This window comes from Somniosus microcephalus, chromosome 2, assembly GCF_052327205.1.
Source record: "Somniosus microcephalus isolate GS21.2 chromosome 2, FLI_Smic_1.0, whole genome shotgun sequence".
NCBI classification, from domain to species: domain Eukaryota; kingdom Metazoa; phylum Chordata; class Chondrichthyes; order Squaliformes; family Somniosidae; genus Somniosus; species Somniosus microcephalus.
The window spans coordinates 383,967,824-383,985,817 of NC_140988.1; the positions used below are offsets into that span (position 1 = coordinate 383,967,824).

The window sequence follows — 17,994 nt, forward strand, 5'->3', positions numbered from 1 at the left end:
TCTAACCCGTGCTGTACCTGCCCTGGGACTGTTTGATGTGACAGTGTAGAGGGAGCTTTTCTCTGTCTCTAACCCGTGCTGTACCTGCCGTGGGAGTGTTTGATGGGACAGTGTAGAGGGTGCTTTACTCTGTATCTAACCCGTGCTGTACCTGCCCTGGGAGTGTTTGATGGGACAGTGTAGAGGGAGCTTTACTCTGTATCTAACCCATGCTGTACCTGCCCTGGGAGTGTTTGATGGGACAGTGTAGAGGGAGCTTCACTCTGTATCTAACTCGTGCTGTACCTGCGCTGGGAGTGTTTGATGGGACAGTGTAGAGGGAGCTTTACTCTGTATCTAACCGGTGCTGTACCTGCCCTGGGAGTGTTTGATGGGACAGTGTAGAGGGAGCTTTACTCTGTATCTAACCTGTGCTTTACCTGCCCTGGGAGTGTCTGATGGGACAGTGTAGAGGGAGCTTTACTCTGTATCTAACCCGTGCTGTACCTGCCCTGGGAGTGTTTGATGGGACAGTGTAGAGGGAGCTTTACTCTGTATCTAACTCGTGCTGTACCTGCCCTGGGAGTGTTTGATGGGACAGTGCAGAGGGAGCTTTACTCTGTGTCTAACCCGTGCTGTACCTGCCCTGGGAGTGTTTGATGGGACAGTGCAGAGGCAGCTTTACTCTGTATCCAACCCGTGCTGTACCTGCCCTGGGAGTGTTTGATGGGACAGTGCAGAGGCAGCTTTACTCTGTATCTAACCCGTGCTGCACCTGCCCTGGGAGTGTTTGATGGGACAGTGCAGAGGGAGCTTTACTCTGTATCTAACCCGTGCTGTACCTGCCCTGGGAGTGTTTGATGGGACAGTGTAGAGGGAGCTTTACTCAGTATCTAACCCGTGCTGTACCTGCCCTGGGAGTGTTTGATGGGACAGTGTAGAGGGAGCTTTACTCTGTATCTAACCCGTGCTGTACCTGCCCTGGGAGTGTCTGATGGGACAGTGTAGAGGGAGCTTTACTCTGTATCTAACCCGTGCTGTACCTGCCCTGGGAGTGTTTGATGGGACAGTGTAGAGGGAGCTTTACTCTGTATCTAACCCGTGCTGTACTTGCCCTGGGAGTGTTTGATGGGACAGTGCAGAGGCAGTTTTACTCTGTATCTAACCCGTGCTGTACCTGCCCTGGGAGTGTTTGATGGGACAGTGCAGAGGCAGCTTTACTCTGTATCTAACCCGTGCTGTACCTGCCCTGGGAGTGTTTGATGGGACAGTGCAGAGGGAGCTTTACTCTGTATCTAACCCGTGCTGTACCTGCCCTGGGAGTGTTTGATGGGACAGTGTAGAGGGAGCTTTACTCAGTATCTAACCCGTGCTGTACCTGCCCTCGGAGTGTTTGATGGGACAGTGTAGAGGGAGCTTTACTCTGTATCTAACCCGTGCTGTACCTGCCCTGGGAGCGTTTGATGGGACAGTGTAGAGGGAGCTTTACTCTGGATCTAACCCGTGCTGTACCTGCCCTGGGAGCGTTTGATGGGACAGTGTAGAGGGAGCTTTACTCTGTATCTAACCCGTGCTGTACCTGCCCTGGGAGCGTTTGATGGGACAGTGTAGAGGGAGCTTTACTCTGTATCTAACCCGTGCTGTACCTGCCCTGGGACTGTTTGATGGGACAGTGTAGAGGGAGCTTTACTCTGTATCTAACCCGTGCTGTACCTGCCCTGGGAGTGTTTGATGAGACAGTGTTGAGGGAGCTTTACTCTGTATCTAACCCGTGCTGTACCTGCCCTGGGAGTGTTTGATGGGACAGTGTAGAGGGTGCTTTACTCTGTATCTAACCCGTGCTGTACCTGCCTTGGGAGTGTTTGATGGGACAGTGTAGAGGGTGCTTTACTCTGTATCTAACCCGTGCTGTACCTGCCCTGGGAGTGTTTGATGGGACAGTGTAGAGGGTGCTTTACTCTGTATCTAACCCGTGCTGTACCTGCCCTGGGAGTGTTTGATGGGACAGTGTAGAGGGTGCTTTACTCTGTATCTAACCCGTGCTGTACCTGCGCTGGGAGTGTTTGATGGGACAGTGTAGAGGGAGCTTTACTCTGTATCTAACCGGTGCTGTACCTGCCCTGGGAGTGTTTGATGGGACAGTGTAGAGGGAGCTTTACTCTGTATCTAACCCGTGCTGTACCTGCCCTGGGAGTGTTTGATGGGACAGTGTAGAGGGAGCTTTACTCTGTATCTAACCCGTGCTGTACCTGCCCTGGGTGTGTTTGATGGGACAGTGTAGCGGGAGCTTTACTCTGTATCTAACCCGTGCTGTACCTGCCCTGGGAGTGTTTGATGGGACAGTGCAGAGGGAGCTTTACTCTGTATCTAACCCGTGCTGTACCTGCCCTGGGAGTGTTTGATGGGACAGTGCAGAGGCAGCTTTACTCTGTATCTAACCTGTGCTGTACCTGCCCTGGGAGTGTTTGTTGGGACAGTGTAGAGGGAGCTTTACTCAGTATCTAACCCGTGCTGTACCTGCCCTGGGAGTGTTTGATGGGACAGTGTAGAGGGAGCTTTACTCTGTATCTAACCCGTGCTGTACCTGCCCTGGGAGTGTTTGATGGGACAGTGTAGAGGGAGCTTTACTCTGTATCTAACCCGTGCTGTACCTGCCCTGGGAGTGTTTGTTGGGACAGTGTAGAGGGTGCTTTACTCTGTATCTAACCCGTGCTGTACCTGCCCTGTGAGTGTTTGTTGGGACAGTGTAGAGGGTGCTTTACTCTGTATCTAACCCGTGCTGTACCTGGCCTGGGAGTGTTTGATGGGACAGTGTAGAGGGTGCTTTACTCTGTATCTAACCCGTGCTGTCCCTGCCCTGGGAGTGTTTGATGGGACAGTGTAGAGGGAGCTTTAATCTGTATCTAACCCATGCTGTACCTGCCCTGGGAGTGTTTGATGGGACAGTGCAGAGGGAGCTTTACTCTGTATCTAACCCGTGCTGTACCTGCCCTGGGAGTGTTTGATGGGACAGTGTAGAGGGAGCTTTACTCTGTATCTAACCCGTGCAGTACCTGCCCCGGGAGTGTTTGATGGGACAGTGTAGAGGGAGCTTGACTCTGTATCTAACCCGTGCTGTACCTGCCCTGGGAGTGTTTGATGGGACAGTGTAGAGGGAGCTTTACTCTGTATCTAACCCGTGCTGTACCTGCCCTGGGAGTGTTTGATGGGACAGTGTAGAGGGAGCTTTACTCTGTATCTAACCCGTACTGTACCTGCCCTGGGAGTGTTTGATGGGACAGTGCAGAGGGAGCTTTACTCTGTATTTAACCCGTGCTGTATCTGCCCTGGGAGTGTTTGATGGGACAGTGTAGAGGGAGCTTTACTCTGTATCTAACCCGTGCTGTACCTGCCCTGGGAGTGTTTGATGGGACAGTGTAGAGGGAGCTTTACTCTGTATCTAACCTGTGCTGTACCTGCCCTGGGAGCGTTTGATGGGACAGTGTAGAGGGAGCTTTACTCTGTATCTAACCCGTGCTGTACCTGCCCTGGGAGCGTTTGACGGGACAGTGTAGAGGGAGCTTTACTCTGTATCTAACCCGTGCTGTACCTGCCCTGGGACTGTTTGATGGGACAGTGTAGAGGGAGCTTTACTCTGTATCTAACCCGTGCTGTACCTGCCCTGGGAGTGTTTGATGGGACAGTGTAGAGGGAGCTTTACTCTGTATCTAACCCGTGCTGTACCTGCCCTGGGAGTGTTTGATGGGACAGTGTAGAGGGAGCTTTACTTTGTATCTAACCCGTGCTGTACCTGCCCTGGGACTGTTTGATGTGACAGTGTAGAGGGAGCTTTTCTCTGTATCTAACCCGTGCTGTACCTGCCCTGGGAGTGTTTGATGGGACAGTGTAGAGGGTGCTTTACTCTGTATCTAACCCGTGCTGTACCTGCCCTGGGAGTGTTTGATGGGACAGTGTAGAGGGAGCTTTACTCTGTATCTAACCCATGCTGTACCTGCCCTGGGAGTGTTTGATGGGACAGTGTAGAGGGAGCTTCACTCTGTATCTAACTCGTGCTGTACCTGCGCTGGGAGTGTTTGATGGGACAGTGTAGAGGGAGCTTTACTCTGTATCTAACCGGTGCTGTACCTGCCCTGGGAGTGTTTGATGGGACAGTGTAGAGGGAGCTTTACTCTGCATCTAACCTGTGCTTTCCCTGCCCTGGGAGTGTCTGATGGGACAGTGTAGAGGGAGCTTTACTCTGTATCTAACCCGTGCTGTACCTGCCCTGGGAGTGTTTGATGGGACAGTGTAGAGGGAGCTTTACTCTGTATCTAACTCGTGCTGTACCTGCCCTGGGAGTGTTTGATGGGACAGTGCAGAGGGAGCTTTACTCTGTGTCTAACCCGTGCTGTACCTGCCCTGGGAGTGTTTGATGGGACAGTGCAGAGGGAGCTTTACTCTGTGTCTAACCCGTGCTGTACCTGCCCTGGGAGTGTTTGATGGGACAGTGCAGAGGCAGCTTTACTCTGTATCTAACCCGTGCTGTACCTGCCCTGGGAGTGTTTGATGGGACAGTGCAGAAGCAGCTTTACTCTGTATCTAACCCGTGCTGCACCTGCCCTGGGAGTGTTTGATGGGACAGTGCAGAGGGAGCTTTACTCTGTATCTAACCCGTGCTGTACCTGCCCTGGGAGTGTTTGATGGGACAGTGTAGAGGGAGCTTTACTCAGTATCTAACCCGTGCTGTACCTGCCCTGGGAGTGTTTGATGGGACAGTGTAGAGGGAGCTTTACTCTGTATCTAACCCGTGCTGTACCTGCCCTGGGAGTGTCTGATGGGACAGTGTAGAGGGAGCTTTACTCTGTATCTAAACCGTGCTGTACCTGCCCTGGGAGTGTTTGATGGGACAGTGTAGAGGGAGCTTTACTCTGTATCTAACCCGTGCTGTACCTGCCCTGGGAGTGTTTGATGGGACAGTGCAGAGGCAGCTTTACTCTGTATCTAACCCGTGCTGTACCTGCCCTGGGAGTGTTTGATGGGACAGTGTAGAGGGTGCTTTACTCTGTATCTAACCCGTGCTGTACCTGCCTTGGGAGTGTTTGATGGGACAGTGTAGAGGGTGCTTTACTCTGTATCTAACCCGTGCTGTACCTGCCCTGGGAGTGTTTGATGGGACAGTGCAGAGGCAGCTTTACTCTGTATCTAACCCGTGCTATACCTGCCCTGCGAGTGTTTGATGGGACAGTGCAGAGGGAGCTTTACTCTGTATCTAACCTGTGCTGTACCTGCCCTGGGAGTGTTTGTTGGGACAGTGTAGAGGGAGCTTTACTCAGTATCTAACCCGTGCTGTACCTGCCCTGGGAGTGTTTGATGGGACAGTGTAGAGGGAGCTTTACTCTGTATCTAACCCGTGCTGTACCTGCCCTGGGAGTGTTTGATGGGAGTGTAGAGGGAGCTTTACTCTGTATCTAACCCGTGCTGTACCTGCCCTGGGAGTGTTTGTTGGGACAGTGTAGAGGGTGCTTTACTCTGTATCTAACCCGTGCTGTACCTGCCCTGGGAGTGTTTGTTGGGACAGTGTAGAGGGTGCTTTACTCTGTATCTAACCCGTGCTGTACCTGGCCTGGGAGTGTTTGATGGGACAGTGTAGAGGGTGCTTTACTCTGTATCTAACCCGTGCTGTACCTGCCGTGGGAGTGTTTGATGGGACAGTGTAGAGGGAGCTTTACTCTGTATCTAACCCGTGCTGTCCCTGCCCTGGGAGTGTTTGATGGGACAGTGTAGAGGGAGCTTTAATCTGTATCTAACCCATGCTGTACCTGCCCTGGGAGTGTTTGATGGGACAGTGCAGAGGGAGCTTTACTCTGTATCTAACCCGTGCTGTACCTGCCCTGGGAGTGTTTGATGGGACAGTGTAGAGGGAGCTTTACTCTGTATCTAACCCGTGCAGTACCTGCCCCGGGAGTGTTTGATGGGACAGTGTAGAGGGAGCTTGACTCTGTATCTAACCCGTGCTGTACCTGCCCTGGGAGTGTTTGATGGGACAGTGTAGAGGGAGCTTTACTCTGTATCTAACCCGTGCTGTACCTGCCCTGGGAGTGTTTGATGGGACAGTGTAGAGGGAGCTTTACTCTGTATCTAACCCGTACTGTACCTGCCCTGGGAGTGTTTGATGGGACAGTGCAGAGGGAGCTTTACTCTGTATTTAACCCGTGCTGTATCTGCCCTGGGAGTGTTTGATGGGACAGTGTAGAGGGAGCTTTACTCTGTATCTAACCCGTGCTGTACCTGCCCTGGGAGTGTTTGATGGGACAGTGTAGAGGGAGCTTTACTCTGTATCTAACCTGTGCTGTACCTGCCCTGGGAGCGTTTGATGGGACAGTGTAGAGGGAGCTTTACTCTGTATCTAACCCGTGCTGTACCTGCCCTGGGAGCGTTTGATGGGACAGTGTAGAGGGAGCTTTACTCTGTATCTAACCCGTGCTGTACCTGCCCTGGGACTGTTTGATGGGACAGTGTAGAGGGAGCTTTACTCTGTATCTAACCCGTGCTGTACCTGCCCTGGGAGTGTTTGATGGGACAGTGTAGAGGGAGCTTTACTCTGTATCTAACCCGTGCTGTACCTGCCCTGGGAGTGTTTGATGGGACAGTGTAGAGGGAGCTTTACTTTGTATCTAACCCGTGCTGTACCTGCCCTGGGACTGTTTGATTTGACAGTGTAGAGGGAGCTTTTCTCTGTATCTAACCCGTGCTGTACCTGCCCTGGGAGTGTTTGATGGGACAGTGTAGAGGGTGCTTTACTCTGTATCTAACCCGTGCTGTACCTGCCCTGGGAGTGTTTGATGGGACAGTGTAGAGGGAGCTTTACTCTGTATCTAACCCATGCTGTACCTGCCCTGGGAGTGTTTGATGGGACAGTGTAGAGGGAGCTTCACTCTGTATCTAACTCGTGCTGTACCTGCGCTGGGAGTGTTTGATGGGACAGTGTAGAGGGAGCTTTACTCTGTATCTAACCGGTGCTGTACCTGCCCTGGGAGTGTTTGATGGGACAGTGTAGAGGGAGCTTTACTCTGTATCTAACCTGTGCTTTCCCTGCCCTGGGAGTGTCTGATGGGACAGTGTAGAGGGAGCTTTACTCTGTATCTAACCCGTGCTGTACCTGCCCTGGGAGTGTTTGATGGGACAGTGTAGAGGGAGCTTTACTCTGTATCTAACTCGTGCTGTACCTGCCCTGGGAGTGTTTGATGGGACAGTGCAGAGGGAGCTTTACTCTGTGTCTAACCCGTGCTGTACCTGCCCTGGGAGTGTTTGATGGGACAGTGCAGAGGGAGCTTTACTCTGTGTCTAACCCGTGCTGTACCTGCCCTGGGAGTGTTTGATGGGACAGTGCAGAGGCAGCTTTACTCTGTATCTAACCCGTGCTGTACCTGCCCTGGGAGTGTTTGATGGGACAGTGCAGAGGCAGCTTTACTCTGTATCTAACCCGTGCTGCACCTGCCCTGGGAGTGTTTGATGGGACAGTGCAGAGGGAGCTTTACTCTGTATCTAACCCGTGCTGTACCTGCCCTGGGAGTGTTTGATGGGACAGTGTAGAGGGAGCTTTACTCAGTATCTAACCCGTGCTGTACCTGCCCTGGGAGTGTTTGATGGGACAGTGTAGAGGGAGCTTTACTCTGTATCTAACCCGTGCTGTACCTGCCCTGGGAGTGTCTGATGGGACAGTGTAGAGGGAGCTTTACTCTGTATCTAAACCATGCTGTACCTGCCCTGGGAGTGTTTGATGGGACAGTGTAGAGGGAGCTTTACTCTGTATCTAACCCGTGCTGTACCTGCCCTGGGAGTGTTTGATGGGACAGTGCAGAGGCAGCTTTACTCTGTATCTAACCCGTGCTGTACCTGCCCTGGGAGTGTTTGATGGGACAGTGTAGAGGGTGCTTTACTCTGTATCTAACCCGTGCTGTACCTGCCTTGGGAGTGTTTGATGGGACAGTGTAGAGGGTGCTTTACTCTGTATCTAACCCGTGCTGTACCTGCCCTGGGAGTGTTTGATGGGACAGTGTAGAGGGTGCTTTACTCTGTATCTAACCCGTGCTGTACCTGCCCTGGGAGTGTTTGATGGGACAGTGTAGAGGGTGCTTTACTCTGTATCTAACACGTGCTGTACCTGCACTGGGAGTGTTTGATGGGACAGTGTAGAGGGAGCTTTACTATGTATCTAACCGGTGCTGTACCTGCCCTGGGAGTGTTTGATGGGACAGTGTAGAGGGAGCTTTACTCTGTATCTAACCCGTGCTGTACCTGCCCTGGGAGTGTTTGATGGGACAGTGTAGAGGGAGCTTTACTCTGTATCTAACCCGTGCTGTACCTGCCCTGGGAGTGTTTGATGGGACAGTGTAGCGGGAGCTTTACTCTGTATCTAACCCGTGCTGTACCTGCCCTGGGAGTGTTTGATGGGACAGTGCAGAGGGAGCTTTACTCTGTATCTAACCCGTGCTATACCTGCCCTGGGAGTGTTTGATGGGACAGTGCAGAGGGAGCTTTACTCTGTATCTAACCTGTGCTGTACCTGCCCTGGGAGTGTTTGTTGGGACAGTGTAGAGGGAGCTTTACTCAGTATCTAACCCGTGCTGTACCTGCCCTGGGAGTGTTTGATGGGACAGTGTAGAGGGAGCTTTACTCTGTATCTAACCCGTGCTGTACCTGCCCTGGGAGCGTTTGATGGGACAGTGTAGAGGGAGCTTTACTCTGTATCTAACCCGTGCTGTACCTGCCCTGGGACTGTTTGATGGGACAGTGTAGAGGGAGCTTTACTCTGTATCTAACCCGTGCTGTACCTGCCCTGGGAGTGTTTGATGGGACAGTGTAGAGGGAGCTTTACTCTGTATCTAACCCGTGCTGTACCTGCCCTGGGAGTGTTTGATGGGACAGTGTAGAGGGAGCTTTACTTTGTATCTAACCCGTGCTGTACCTGCCCTGGGACTGTTTGATTTGACAGTGTAGAGGGAGCTTTTCTCTGTATCTAACCCGTGCTGTACCTGCCCTGGGAGTGTTTGATGGGACAGTGTAGAGGGTGCTTTACTCTGTATCTAACCCGTGCTGTACCTGCCCTGGGAGTGTTTGATGGGACAGTGTAGAGGGAGCTTTACTCTGTATCTAACCCATGCTGTACCTGCCCTGGGAGTGTTTGATGGGACAGTGTAGAGGGAGCTTCACTCTGTATCTAACTCGTGCTGTACCTGCGCTGGGAGTGTTTGATGGGACAGTGTAGAGGGAGCTTTACTCTGTATCTAACCGGTGCTGTACCTGCCCTGGGAGTGTTTGATGGGACAGTGTAGAGGGAGCTTTACTCTGTATCTAACCTGTGCTTTCCCTGCCCTGGGAGTGTCTGATGGGACAGTGTAGAGGGAGCTTTACTCTGTATCTAACCCGTGCTGTACCTGCCCTGGGAGTGTTTGATGGGACAGTGTAGAGGGAGCTTTACTCTGTATCTAACTCGTGCTGTACCTGCCCTGGGAGTGTTTGATGGGACAGTGCAGAGGGAGCTTTACTCTGTGTCTAACCCGTGCTGTACCTGCCCTGGGAGTGTTTGATGGGACAGTGCAGAGGGAGCTTTACTCTGTGTCTAACCCGTGCTGTACCTGCCCTGGGAGTGTTTGATGGGACAGTGCAGAGGCAGCTTTACTCTGTATCTAACCCGTGCTGTACCTGCCCTGGGAGTGTTTGATGGGACAGTGCAGAGGCAGCTTTACTCTGTATCTAACCCGTGCTGCACCTGCCCTGGGAGTGTTTGATGGGACAGTGCAGAGGGAGCTTTACTCTGTATCTAACCCGTGCTGTACCTGCCCTGGGAGTGTTTGATGGGACAGTGTAGAGGGAGCTTTACTCAGTATCTAACCCGTGCTGTACCTGCCCTGGGAGTGTTTGATGGGACAGTGTAGAGGGAGCTTTACTCTGTATCTAACCCGTGCTGTACCTGCCCTGGGAGTGTCTGATGGGACAGTGTAGAGGGAGCTTTACTCTGTATCTAAACCATGCTGTACCTGCCCTGGGAGTGTTTGATGGGACAGTGTAGAGGGAGCTTTACTCTGTATCTAACCCGTGCTGTACCTGCCCTGGGAGTGTTTGATGGGACAGTGCAGAGGCAGCTTTACTCTGTATCTAACCCGTGCTGTACCTGCCCTGGGAGTGTTTGATGGGACAGTGTAGAGGGTGCTTTACTCTGTATCTAACCCGTGCTGTACCTGCCTTGGGAGTGTTTGATGGGACAGTGTAGAGGGTGCTTTACTCTGTATCTAACCCGTGCTGTACCTGCCCTGGGAGTGTTTGATGGGACAGTGTAGAGGGTGCTTTACTCTGTATCTAACCCGTGCTGTACCTGCCCTGGGAGTGTTTGATGGGACAGTGTAGAGGGTGCTTTACTCTGTATCTAACACGTGCTGTACCTGCACTGGGAGTGTTTGATGGGACAGTGTAGAGGGAGCTTTACTATGTATCTAACCGGTGCTGTACCTGCCCTGGGAGTGTTTGATGGGACAGTGTAGAGGGAGCTTTACTCTGTATCTAACCCGTGCTGTACCTGCCCTGGGAGTGTTTGATGGGACAGTGTAGAGGGAGCTTTACTCTGTATCTAACCCGTGCTGTACCTGCCCTGGGAGTGTTTGATGGGACAGTGTAGCGGGAGCTTTACTCTGTATCTAACCCGTGCTGTACCTGCCCTGGGAGTGTTTGATGGGACAGTGCAGAGGGAGCTTTACTCTGTATCTAACCCGTGCTATACCTGCCCTGGGAGTGTTTGATGGGACAGTGCAGAGGGAGCTTTACTCTGTATCTAACCTGTGCTGTACCTGCCCTGGGAGTGTTTGTTGGGACAGTGTAGAGGGAGCTTTACTCAGTATCTAACCCGTGCTGTACCTGCCCTGGGAGTGTTTGATGGGACAGTGTAGAGGGAGCATTACTCTGTATCTAACCCGTGCAGTACCTGCCCCGGGAGTGTTTGATGGGACAGTGTAGAGGGAGCTTGACTCTGTATCTAACCCGTGCTGTACCTGCCCTGGGAGTGTTTGATGGGACAGTGTAGAGGGAGCTTTACTCTGTATCTAACCCGTGCTGTACCTGCCCTGGGAGTGTTTGATGGGACAGTGTAGAGGGAGCTTCACTCTGTATCTAATCCGTACTGTACCTGCCCTGGGAGTGTTTGATGGGACAGTGTAGAGGGAGCTTTACTCTGTATTTAACTCGTGCTGTATCTGCCCTGGGAGTGTATGATGGGACAGTGTAGAGGGAGCTTTACTCTGTATCTAACCCGTGCTGTACCTGCCCTGGGAGTGGTTGCTGGGACAGTGTACAGGGAGCTTTACTCTGTATCTAACCCGTGCTGTACCTGCCCTGGGAGTGTTTGATGGGACAGTGTAGAGGGTGCTTTACTCTGTATCTAACCCGTGCTGTACCTGCCCTGGGAGTGTTTGATGGGACAGTGTAGAGGGAGCTTTACTCTGTATCTAACCCGTGCTGTACCTGCCCTGGGAGTGTTTGATCAGACAGTGTAGAGGGAGCTTTACTCTGTATCTAACCCGTGCTGTACCTGCCCTGGGAGTGTTTGATGGGACAGTGTAGAGGGAGCTTTACTCTGTATCTAACCCGTGCTGTACCTGCCCTGGGAGTGTTTGATGGGACAGTGTAGAGGGAGCTTTAATCTGTATCTAACCCGTGCTGTACCTGCCCTGGGAGTGTTTGATGGGACAGTGTAGAGGGAGCTTTACTCTGTATCTAACCCGTGCTGTACCTGCCCTGGGAGTGTTTGATGGGACAGTGTAGAGGGAGCTTTACTCTGTATCTAACCCGTGCTGTACCTGCCCTGGGAGTGTTTGATGGGACAGTGTAGAGGGTGCTTAACTCTGTCTCTAACCCGTGCTGTAACTGCCCTGGAAGTGTTTAATGGGACAGTGTAGAGGGAGCTTTACTCTGTAACTAACCCGTGCTGTACCTGCCCTGGGAGTGTTTGATGGGACAGTGTAGAGGGCGCTTTACTCTGTATCTAACCCGTGCTGTACCTGCCCTAGGAGTGTTTGATGGGACAGTGTAGAGGGAGCTTTACTCTGTATCTAACCCGTGCTGTACCTGCCCTGGGAGCGTTTGATGGGACAGTGTATAGGGAGCTTTACTCTGTATCTAACCCGTGCTGTACCTGCCCTGGGAGCGCTTGATGGGACAGTGTAGAGGGTGCTTTACTCTGTATCTAACCCGTGCTGTACCTGCCCTGGGAGCGTTTGATGGGACAGTGTAGAGGGAGCTTTACTCTGTATCTAACCCGTGCTGTACCTGCCCTGGGAGTGTCTGATGGGACAGTGTAGAGGGAGCTTTACTCTGCATCTAACCCGTGCTGTTCCTGCCCTGGGAGTGTTTGATGGGACAGTGTAGAGGGAGCTTTACTCTGTATCTAACCCGTGCTGTACCTGCCCTGGGAGCGTTTGATGGGACAGTGTAGAGGGAGCTTTACTTTGTATCTAACCCGTGCTGTACCTGCCCTGGGACTGTTTGATGTGACAGTGTAGAGGGAGCTTTTCTCTGTATCTAACCCGTGCTGTACCTGCCCTGGGAGTGTTTGATGGGACAGTGTAGAGGGTGCTTTACTCTGTATCTAACCCGTGCTGTACCTGCCCTGGGAGTGTTTGATGGGACAGTGTAGAGGGAGCTTTACTCTGTATCTAACCCATGCTGTACCTGCCCTGGGAGTGTTTGATGGGACAGTGTAGAGGGAGCTTCACTCTGTATCTAACTCGTGCTGTACCTGCGCTGGGAGTGTTTGATGGGACAGTGTAGAGGGAGCTTTACTCTGTATCTAACCGGTGCTGTACCTGCCCTGGGAGTGTTTGATGGGACAGTGTAGAGGGAGCTTTACTCTGTATCTAACCTGTGCTTTACCTGCCCTGGGAGTGTCTGATGGGACAGTGTAGAGGGAGCTTTACTCTGTATCTAACCCGTGCTGTACCTGCCCTGGGAGTGTTTGATGGGACAGTGTAGAGGGAGCTTTACTCTGTATCTAACTCGTGCTGTACCTGCCCTGGGAGTGTTTGATGGGACAGTGCAGAGGGAGCTTTACTCTGTGTCTAACCCGTGCTGTACCTGCCCTGGGAGTGTTTGATGGGACAGTGCAGAGGCAGCTTTACTCTGTATCTAACCCGTGCTGTACCTGCCCTGGGAGTGTTTGATGGGACAGTGCAGAGGCAGCTTTACTCTGTATCTAACCCGTGCTGCACCTGCCCTGGGAGTGTTTGATGGGACAGTGCAGAGGGAGCTTTACTCTGTATCTAACCCGTGCTGTACCTGCCCTGGGAGTGTTTGATGGGACAGTGTAGAGGGAGCTTTACTCAGTATCTAACCCGTGCTGTACCTGCCCTGGGAGTGTTTGATGGGACAGTGTAGAGGGAGCTTTACTCTGTATCTAACCCGTGCTGTACCTGCCCTGGGAGTGTTTGATGGGACAGTGCAGAGGGAGCTTTACTCTGTATCTAACCCGTGCTGTACCTGCCCTGGGAGTGTTTGATGGGACAGTGTAGAGGGAGCTTTACTCAGTATCTAACCCGTGCTGTACCTGCCCTCGGAGTGTTTGATGGGACAGTGTAGAGGGAGCTTTACTCTGTATCTAACCCGTGCTGTACCTGCCCTGGGAGCGTTTGATGGGACAGTGTAGAGGGAGCTTTACTCTGTATCTAACCCGTGCTGTACCTGCCCTGGGAGCGTTTGATGGGACAGTGTTGAGGGAGCTTTACTCTGTATCTAACCCGTGCTGTACCTGCCCTGGGAGCGTTTGATGGGACAGTGTAGAGGGAGCTTTACTCTGTATCTAACCCGTGCTGTACCTGCCCTGGGACTGTTTGATGGGACAGTGTAGAGGGAGCTTTACTCTGTATCTAACCCGTGCTGTACCTGCCCTGGGAGTGTTTGATGAGACAGTGTAGAGGGAGCTTTACTCAGTATCTAACCCGTGCTGTACCTGCCCTGGGAGTGTTTGATGGGACAGTGTAGAGGGTGCTTTACTCTGTATCTAACCCGTGCTGTACCTGCCCTGGGAGTGTTTGATGGGACAGTGCAGAGGGAGCTTTACTCTGTATCTAACCCGTGCTGTACCTGCCCTGGGAGTGTTTGATGGGACAGTGCAGAGGCAGCTTTACTCTGTAGCTAACCCGTGCTGTACCTGCCCTGGGAGTGTTTGATGGGACAGTGCAGAGGCAGCTTTACTCTGTATCTAACCCGTGCTATACCTGCCCTGGGAGTGTTTGATGGGACAGTGCAGAGGGAGCTTTACTCTGTATCTAACCTGTGCTGTACCTGCCCTGGGAGTGTTTGATGGGACAGTGTAGAGGGAGCTTTACTCTGTATCTAACCCGTGCTGTACCTGCCCTGGGAGTGTTTGTTGGGACAGTGTAGAGGGTGCTTTACTCTGTATCTAACCCGTGCTGTACCTGCCCTGGGAGTGTTTGTTGGGACAGTGTAGAGGGAGCTTTACTCTGTATCTAACCCGTGCTGTACCTGGCCTGGGAGTGTTTGATGGGACAGTGTAGAGGGTGCTTTACTCTGTATCTAACCCGTGCTGTACCTGCCGTGGGAGTGTTTGATGGGACAGTGTAGAGGGAGCTTTACTCTGTATCTAACCCGTGCTGTCCCTGCCCTGGGAGTGTTTGATGGGACAGTGTAGAGGGAGCTTTAATCTGTATCTAACCCATGCTGTACCTGCCCTGGGAGTGTTTGATGGGACAGTGCAGAGGGAGCTTTACTCTGTATCTAACCCGTGCTGTACCTGCCCTGGGAGTGTTTGATGGGACAGTGTAGAGGGAGCTTTACTCTGTATCTAACCCGTGCAGTACCTGCCCCGGGAGTGTTTGATGGGACAGTGTAGAGGGAGCTTGACTCTGTATCTAACCCGTGCTGTACCTGCCCTGGGAGTGTTTGATGGGACAGTGTAGAGGGAGCTTTACTCTGTATCTAACCCGTACTGTACCTGCCCTGGGAGTGTTTGATGGGACAGTGTAGAGGGAGCTTTACTCTGTATTTAACCCGTGCTGTATCTGCCCTGGGAGTGTTTGATGGGACAGTGTAGAGGGAGCTTTACTCTGTATCTAACCCGTGCTGTACCTGCCCTGGGAGTGTTTGATGGGACAGTGTAGAGGGAGCTTTACTCTGTATCTAACCTGTGCTGTACCTGCCCTGGGAGTGTTTGATGGGACAGTGTAGAGGGAGCTTTACTCTGTATCTAACCCGTGCTGTACCTGCCCTGGGAGCGTTTGATGGGACAGTGTAGAGGGAGCTTTACTCTGTATCTAACCCGTGCTGTACCTGCCCTGGGACTGTTTGATGGGACAGTGTAGAGGGAGCTTTACTCTGTATCTAACCCGTGCTGTACCTGCCCTGGGAGTGTTTGATGGGACAGTGTAGAGGGAGCTTTACTCTGTATCTAACCCATGCTGTACCTGCCCTGGGAATGTTTGATGGGACAGTGTCGAGGGTGCTTTACTCTGTATCTAACCCGTGCTGTACCTGCCTTGGGAGTGTTTGATGGGACAGTGTAGAGGGTGCTTTACTCTGTATCTAACCCGTGCTGTACCTGCCCTGGGAGTGTTTGATGGGACAGTGTAGAGGGTGCTTTACTCTGTATCTAACCCGTGCTGTACCTGCCCTGGGAGTGTTTGATGGGACAGTGTAGAGGGTGCTTTACTCTGTATCTAACCCGTGCTGTACCTGCGCTGGGAGTGTTTGATGGGACAGTGTAGAGGGAGCTTTACTCTGTATCTAACCCGTGCTGTACCTGCCCTGGGAGTGTTTGATGGGACAGTGTAGAGGGAGCTTTACTCTGTATCTAACCCGTGCTGTACCTGCCCTGGGAGTGTTTGATGGGACAGTGTAGAGGGAGCTTTACTCTGTATCTAACCCGTGCTGTACCTGCCCTGGGAGTGTTTGATGGGACAGTGTAGCGGGAGCTTTACTCTGTATCTAACCCGTGCTGTACCTGCCCTGGGAGTGTTTGATGGGACAGTGCAGAGGGAGCTTTACTCTGTATCTAACCCGTGCTGTACCTGCCCTGGGAGTGTTTGATGGGACAGTGCAGAGGGAGCTTTACTCTGTATCTAACCCGTACTGTACCTGCCCTGGGAGTGTTTGATGGGGCAGTGCAGAGGCAGCTTTACTCTGTATCTAACCCGTGCTGTACCTGCCCTGGGATTGTTTGATGGGACAGTGCAGAGGCAGCTTTACTCTGTATCTAACCCGTGCTATACCTGCCCTGGGAGTGTTTGATGGGACAGTGCAGAGGGAGCTTTACTCTGTATCTAACCTGTGCTGTACCTGCCCTGGGAGTGTTTGTTGGGACAGTGTAGAGGGAGCTTTACTCAGTATCTAACCCGTGCTGTACCTGCCCTGGGAGTGTTTGATGGGACAGTGTCGAGGGAGCTTTACTCTGTATCTAACCCGTGCTGTACCTGCCCTGGGAGTGTTTGATGGGACAGTGTAGAGGGAGCTTTACTCTGTATCTAACCCGTGCTGTACCTGCCCTGGGAGTGTTTGATGGGACAGTGTTGAGGGAGCTTTACTCTGTATCTAACCCGTGCTGTACCTGCCCTGGGAGTGTTTGTTGGGACAGTGTAGAGGGTGCTTTACTCTGTATCTAACCCGTGCTGTACCTGGCCTGGGAGTGTTTGATGGGACAGTGTAGAGGGTGCTTTACTCTGTATCTAACCCGTGCTGTACCTGCCGTGGGAGTGTTTGATGGGACAGTGTAGAGGGTGCTTTACTCTGTATCTAACCCGTGCTGTCCCTGCCCTGGGAGTGTTTGATGGGACAGTGTAGAGGGAGCTTTAATCTGTATCTAACCCATGCTGTACCTGCCCTGGGAGTGTTTGATGGGACAGTGCAGAGGGAGCTTTACTCTGTATCTAACCCGTGCAGTACCTGCCCCGGGAGTGTTTGATGGGACAGTGTAGAGGGAGCTTGACTCTGTATCTAACCCGTGCTGTACCTGCCCTGGGAGTGTTTGATGGGACAGTGTAGAGGGAGCTTTACTCTGTATCTAACCCGTGCTGTACCTGCCCTGGGAGTGTTTGATGGGACAGTGTAGAGGGAGCTTTACTCTGTATCTAACCCGTACTGTACCTGCCCTGGGAGTGTTTGATGGGACAGTGTAGAGGGATCTTTACTCTGTATTTAACCCGTGCTGTATCTGCCCTGGGAGTGTTTGATGGGACAGTGTAGAGGGAGCTTTACTCTGTATCTAACCCGTGCTGTACCTGCCCTGGGAGTGTTTGATGGGACAGTGTAGAGGGAGCTTTACTCTGTATCTAACCTGTGCTGTACCTGCGCTGTGAGTGTTTGATGGGACAGTGTGGAGGGAGCTTTACTCTGTATCTAGCCCGTGCTGTACCTGCCCTGGGAGTGTTTGATGGGACAGTGTAGAGGGAGCTTTACTCTGTATCTAACACATGCTGTACCTGCCCTGGGAGTGTTTGATGGGTCAGTGTAGAGGGAGCTTTACTTTGTATCTAACCCGTGCTGTACCTGCCCTGGGTGTGTTTGATGGGACAGTGTAGAGGGAGCTTTACTCTGTATCTACCCCGTGCTGTACCTGCCCTGGGAGTGTTTGATGGGGCAGTGTAGAGGGAGCTTTACTCTGTATCTAACCCCTGCTGTACCTGCCCTGGGAGTGTTATTTGGGAAAGTGTAGAGGGGGCTTTACTCTGTATCTAATCCCTGCTGTACCTGCCCTGGGAGTGTTTGATGGGACAGTGTAGAGGGAGCTTTACTCTGTATCTAACCCATGCTCTACTTGCCCTGGGAGTGTTTGATGGGACAGTGTAGAGGGAGCTTTACTCTGTATCAACCCATGCTGTACCTGCGCTGGGAGTGTTTGATGGGACAGTGTAGAGGGAGCTTTACTCTGTATCTAACCCATGCTGTACCTGCCCTGGGAGTGTTCCATTCCTCCGCACTGCCCTCACTCTGAAATTTGAGATGAGGTGAGGCCGGCAGGGACCACGAGTCTGACGACAT

The 17,994-nt window shown here is 52.4% G+C and overlaps 1 protein-coding gene across 1 annotated transcript in view; it reads right to left on the reverse strand.

The window, feature by feature from the left end:
• LOC147123821 (apolipoprotein L6-like) overlaps nt 1-17,994 on the reverse strand; it is a 97,467-nt gene extending 79,473 nt beyond the window's left edge. The window contains exon 1 of the mRNA XM_085976256.1: nt 17,904-17,994. Within this exon, the coding sequence (XP_085832382.1) occupies nt 17,904-17,994 (91 nt within the window). The remainder of the gene's footprint in view (nt 1-17,903) is intronic.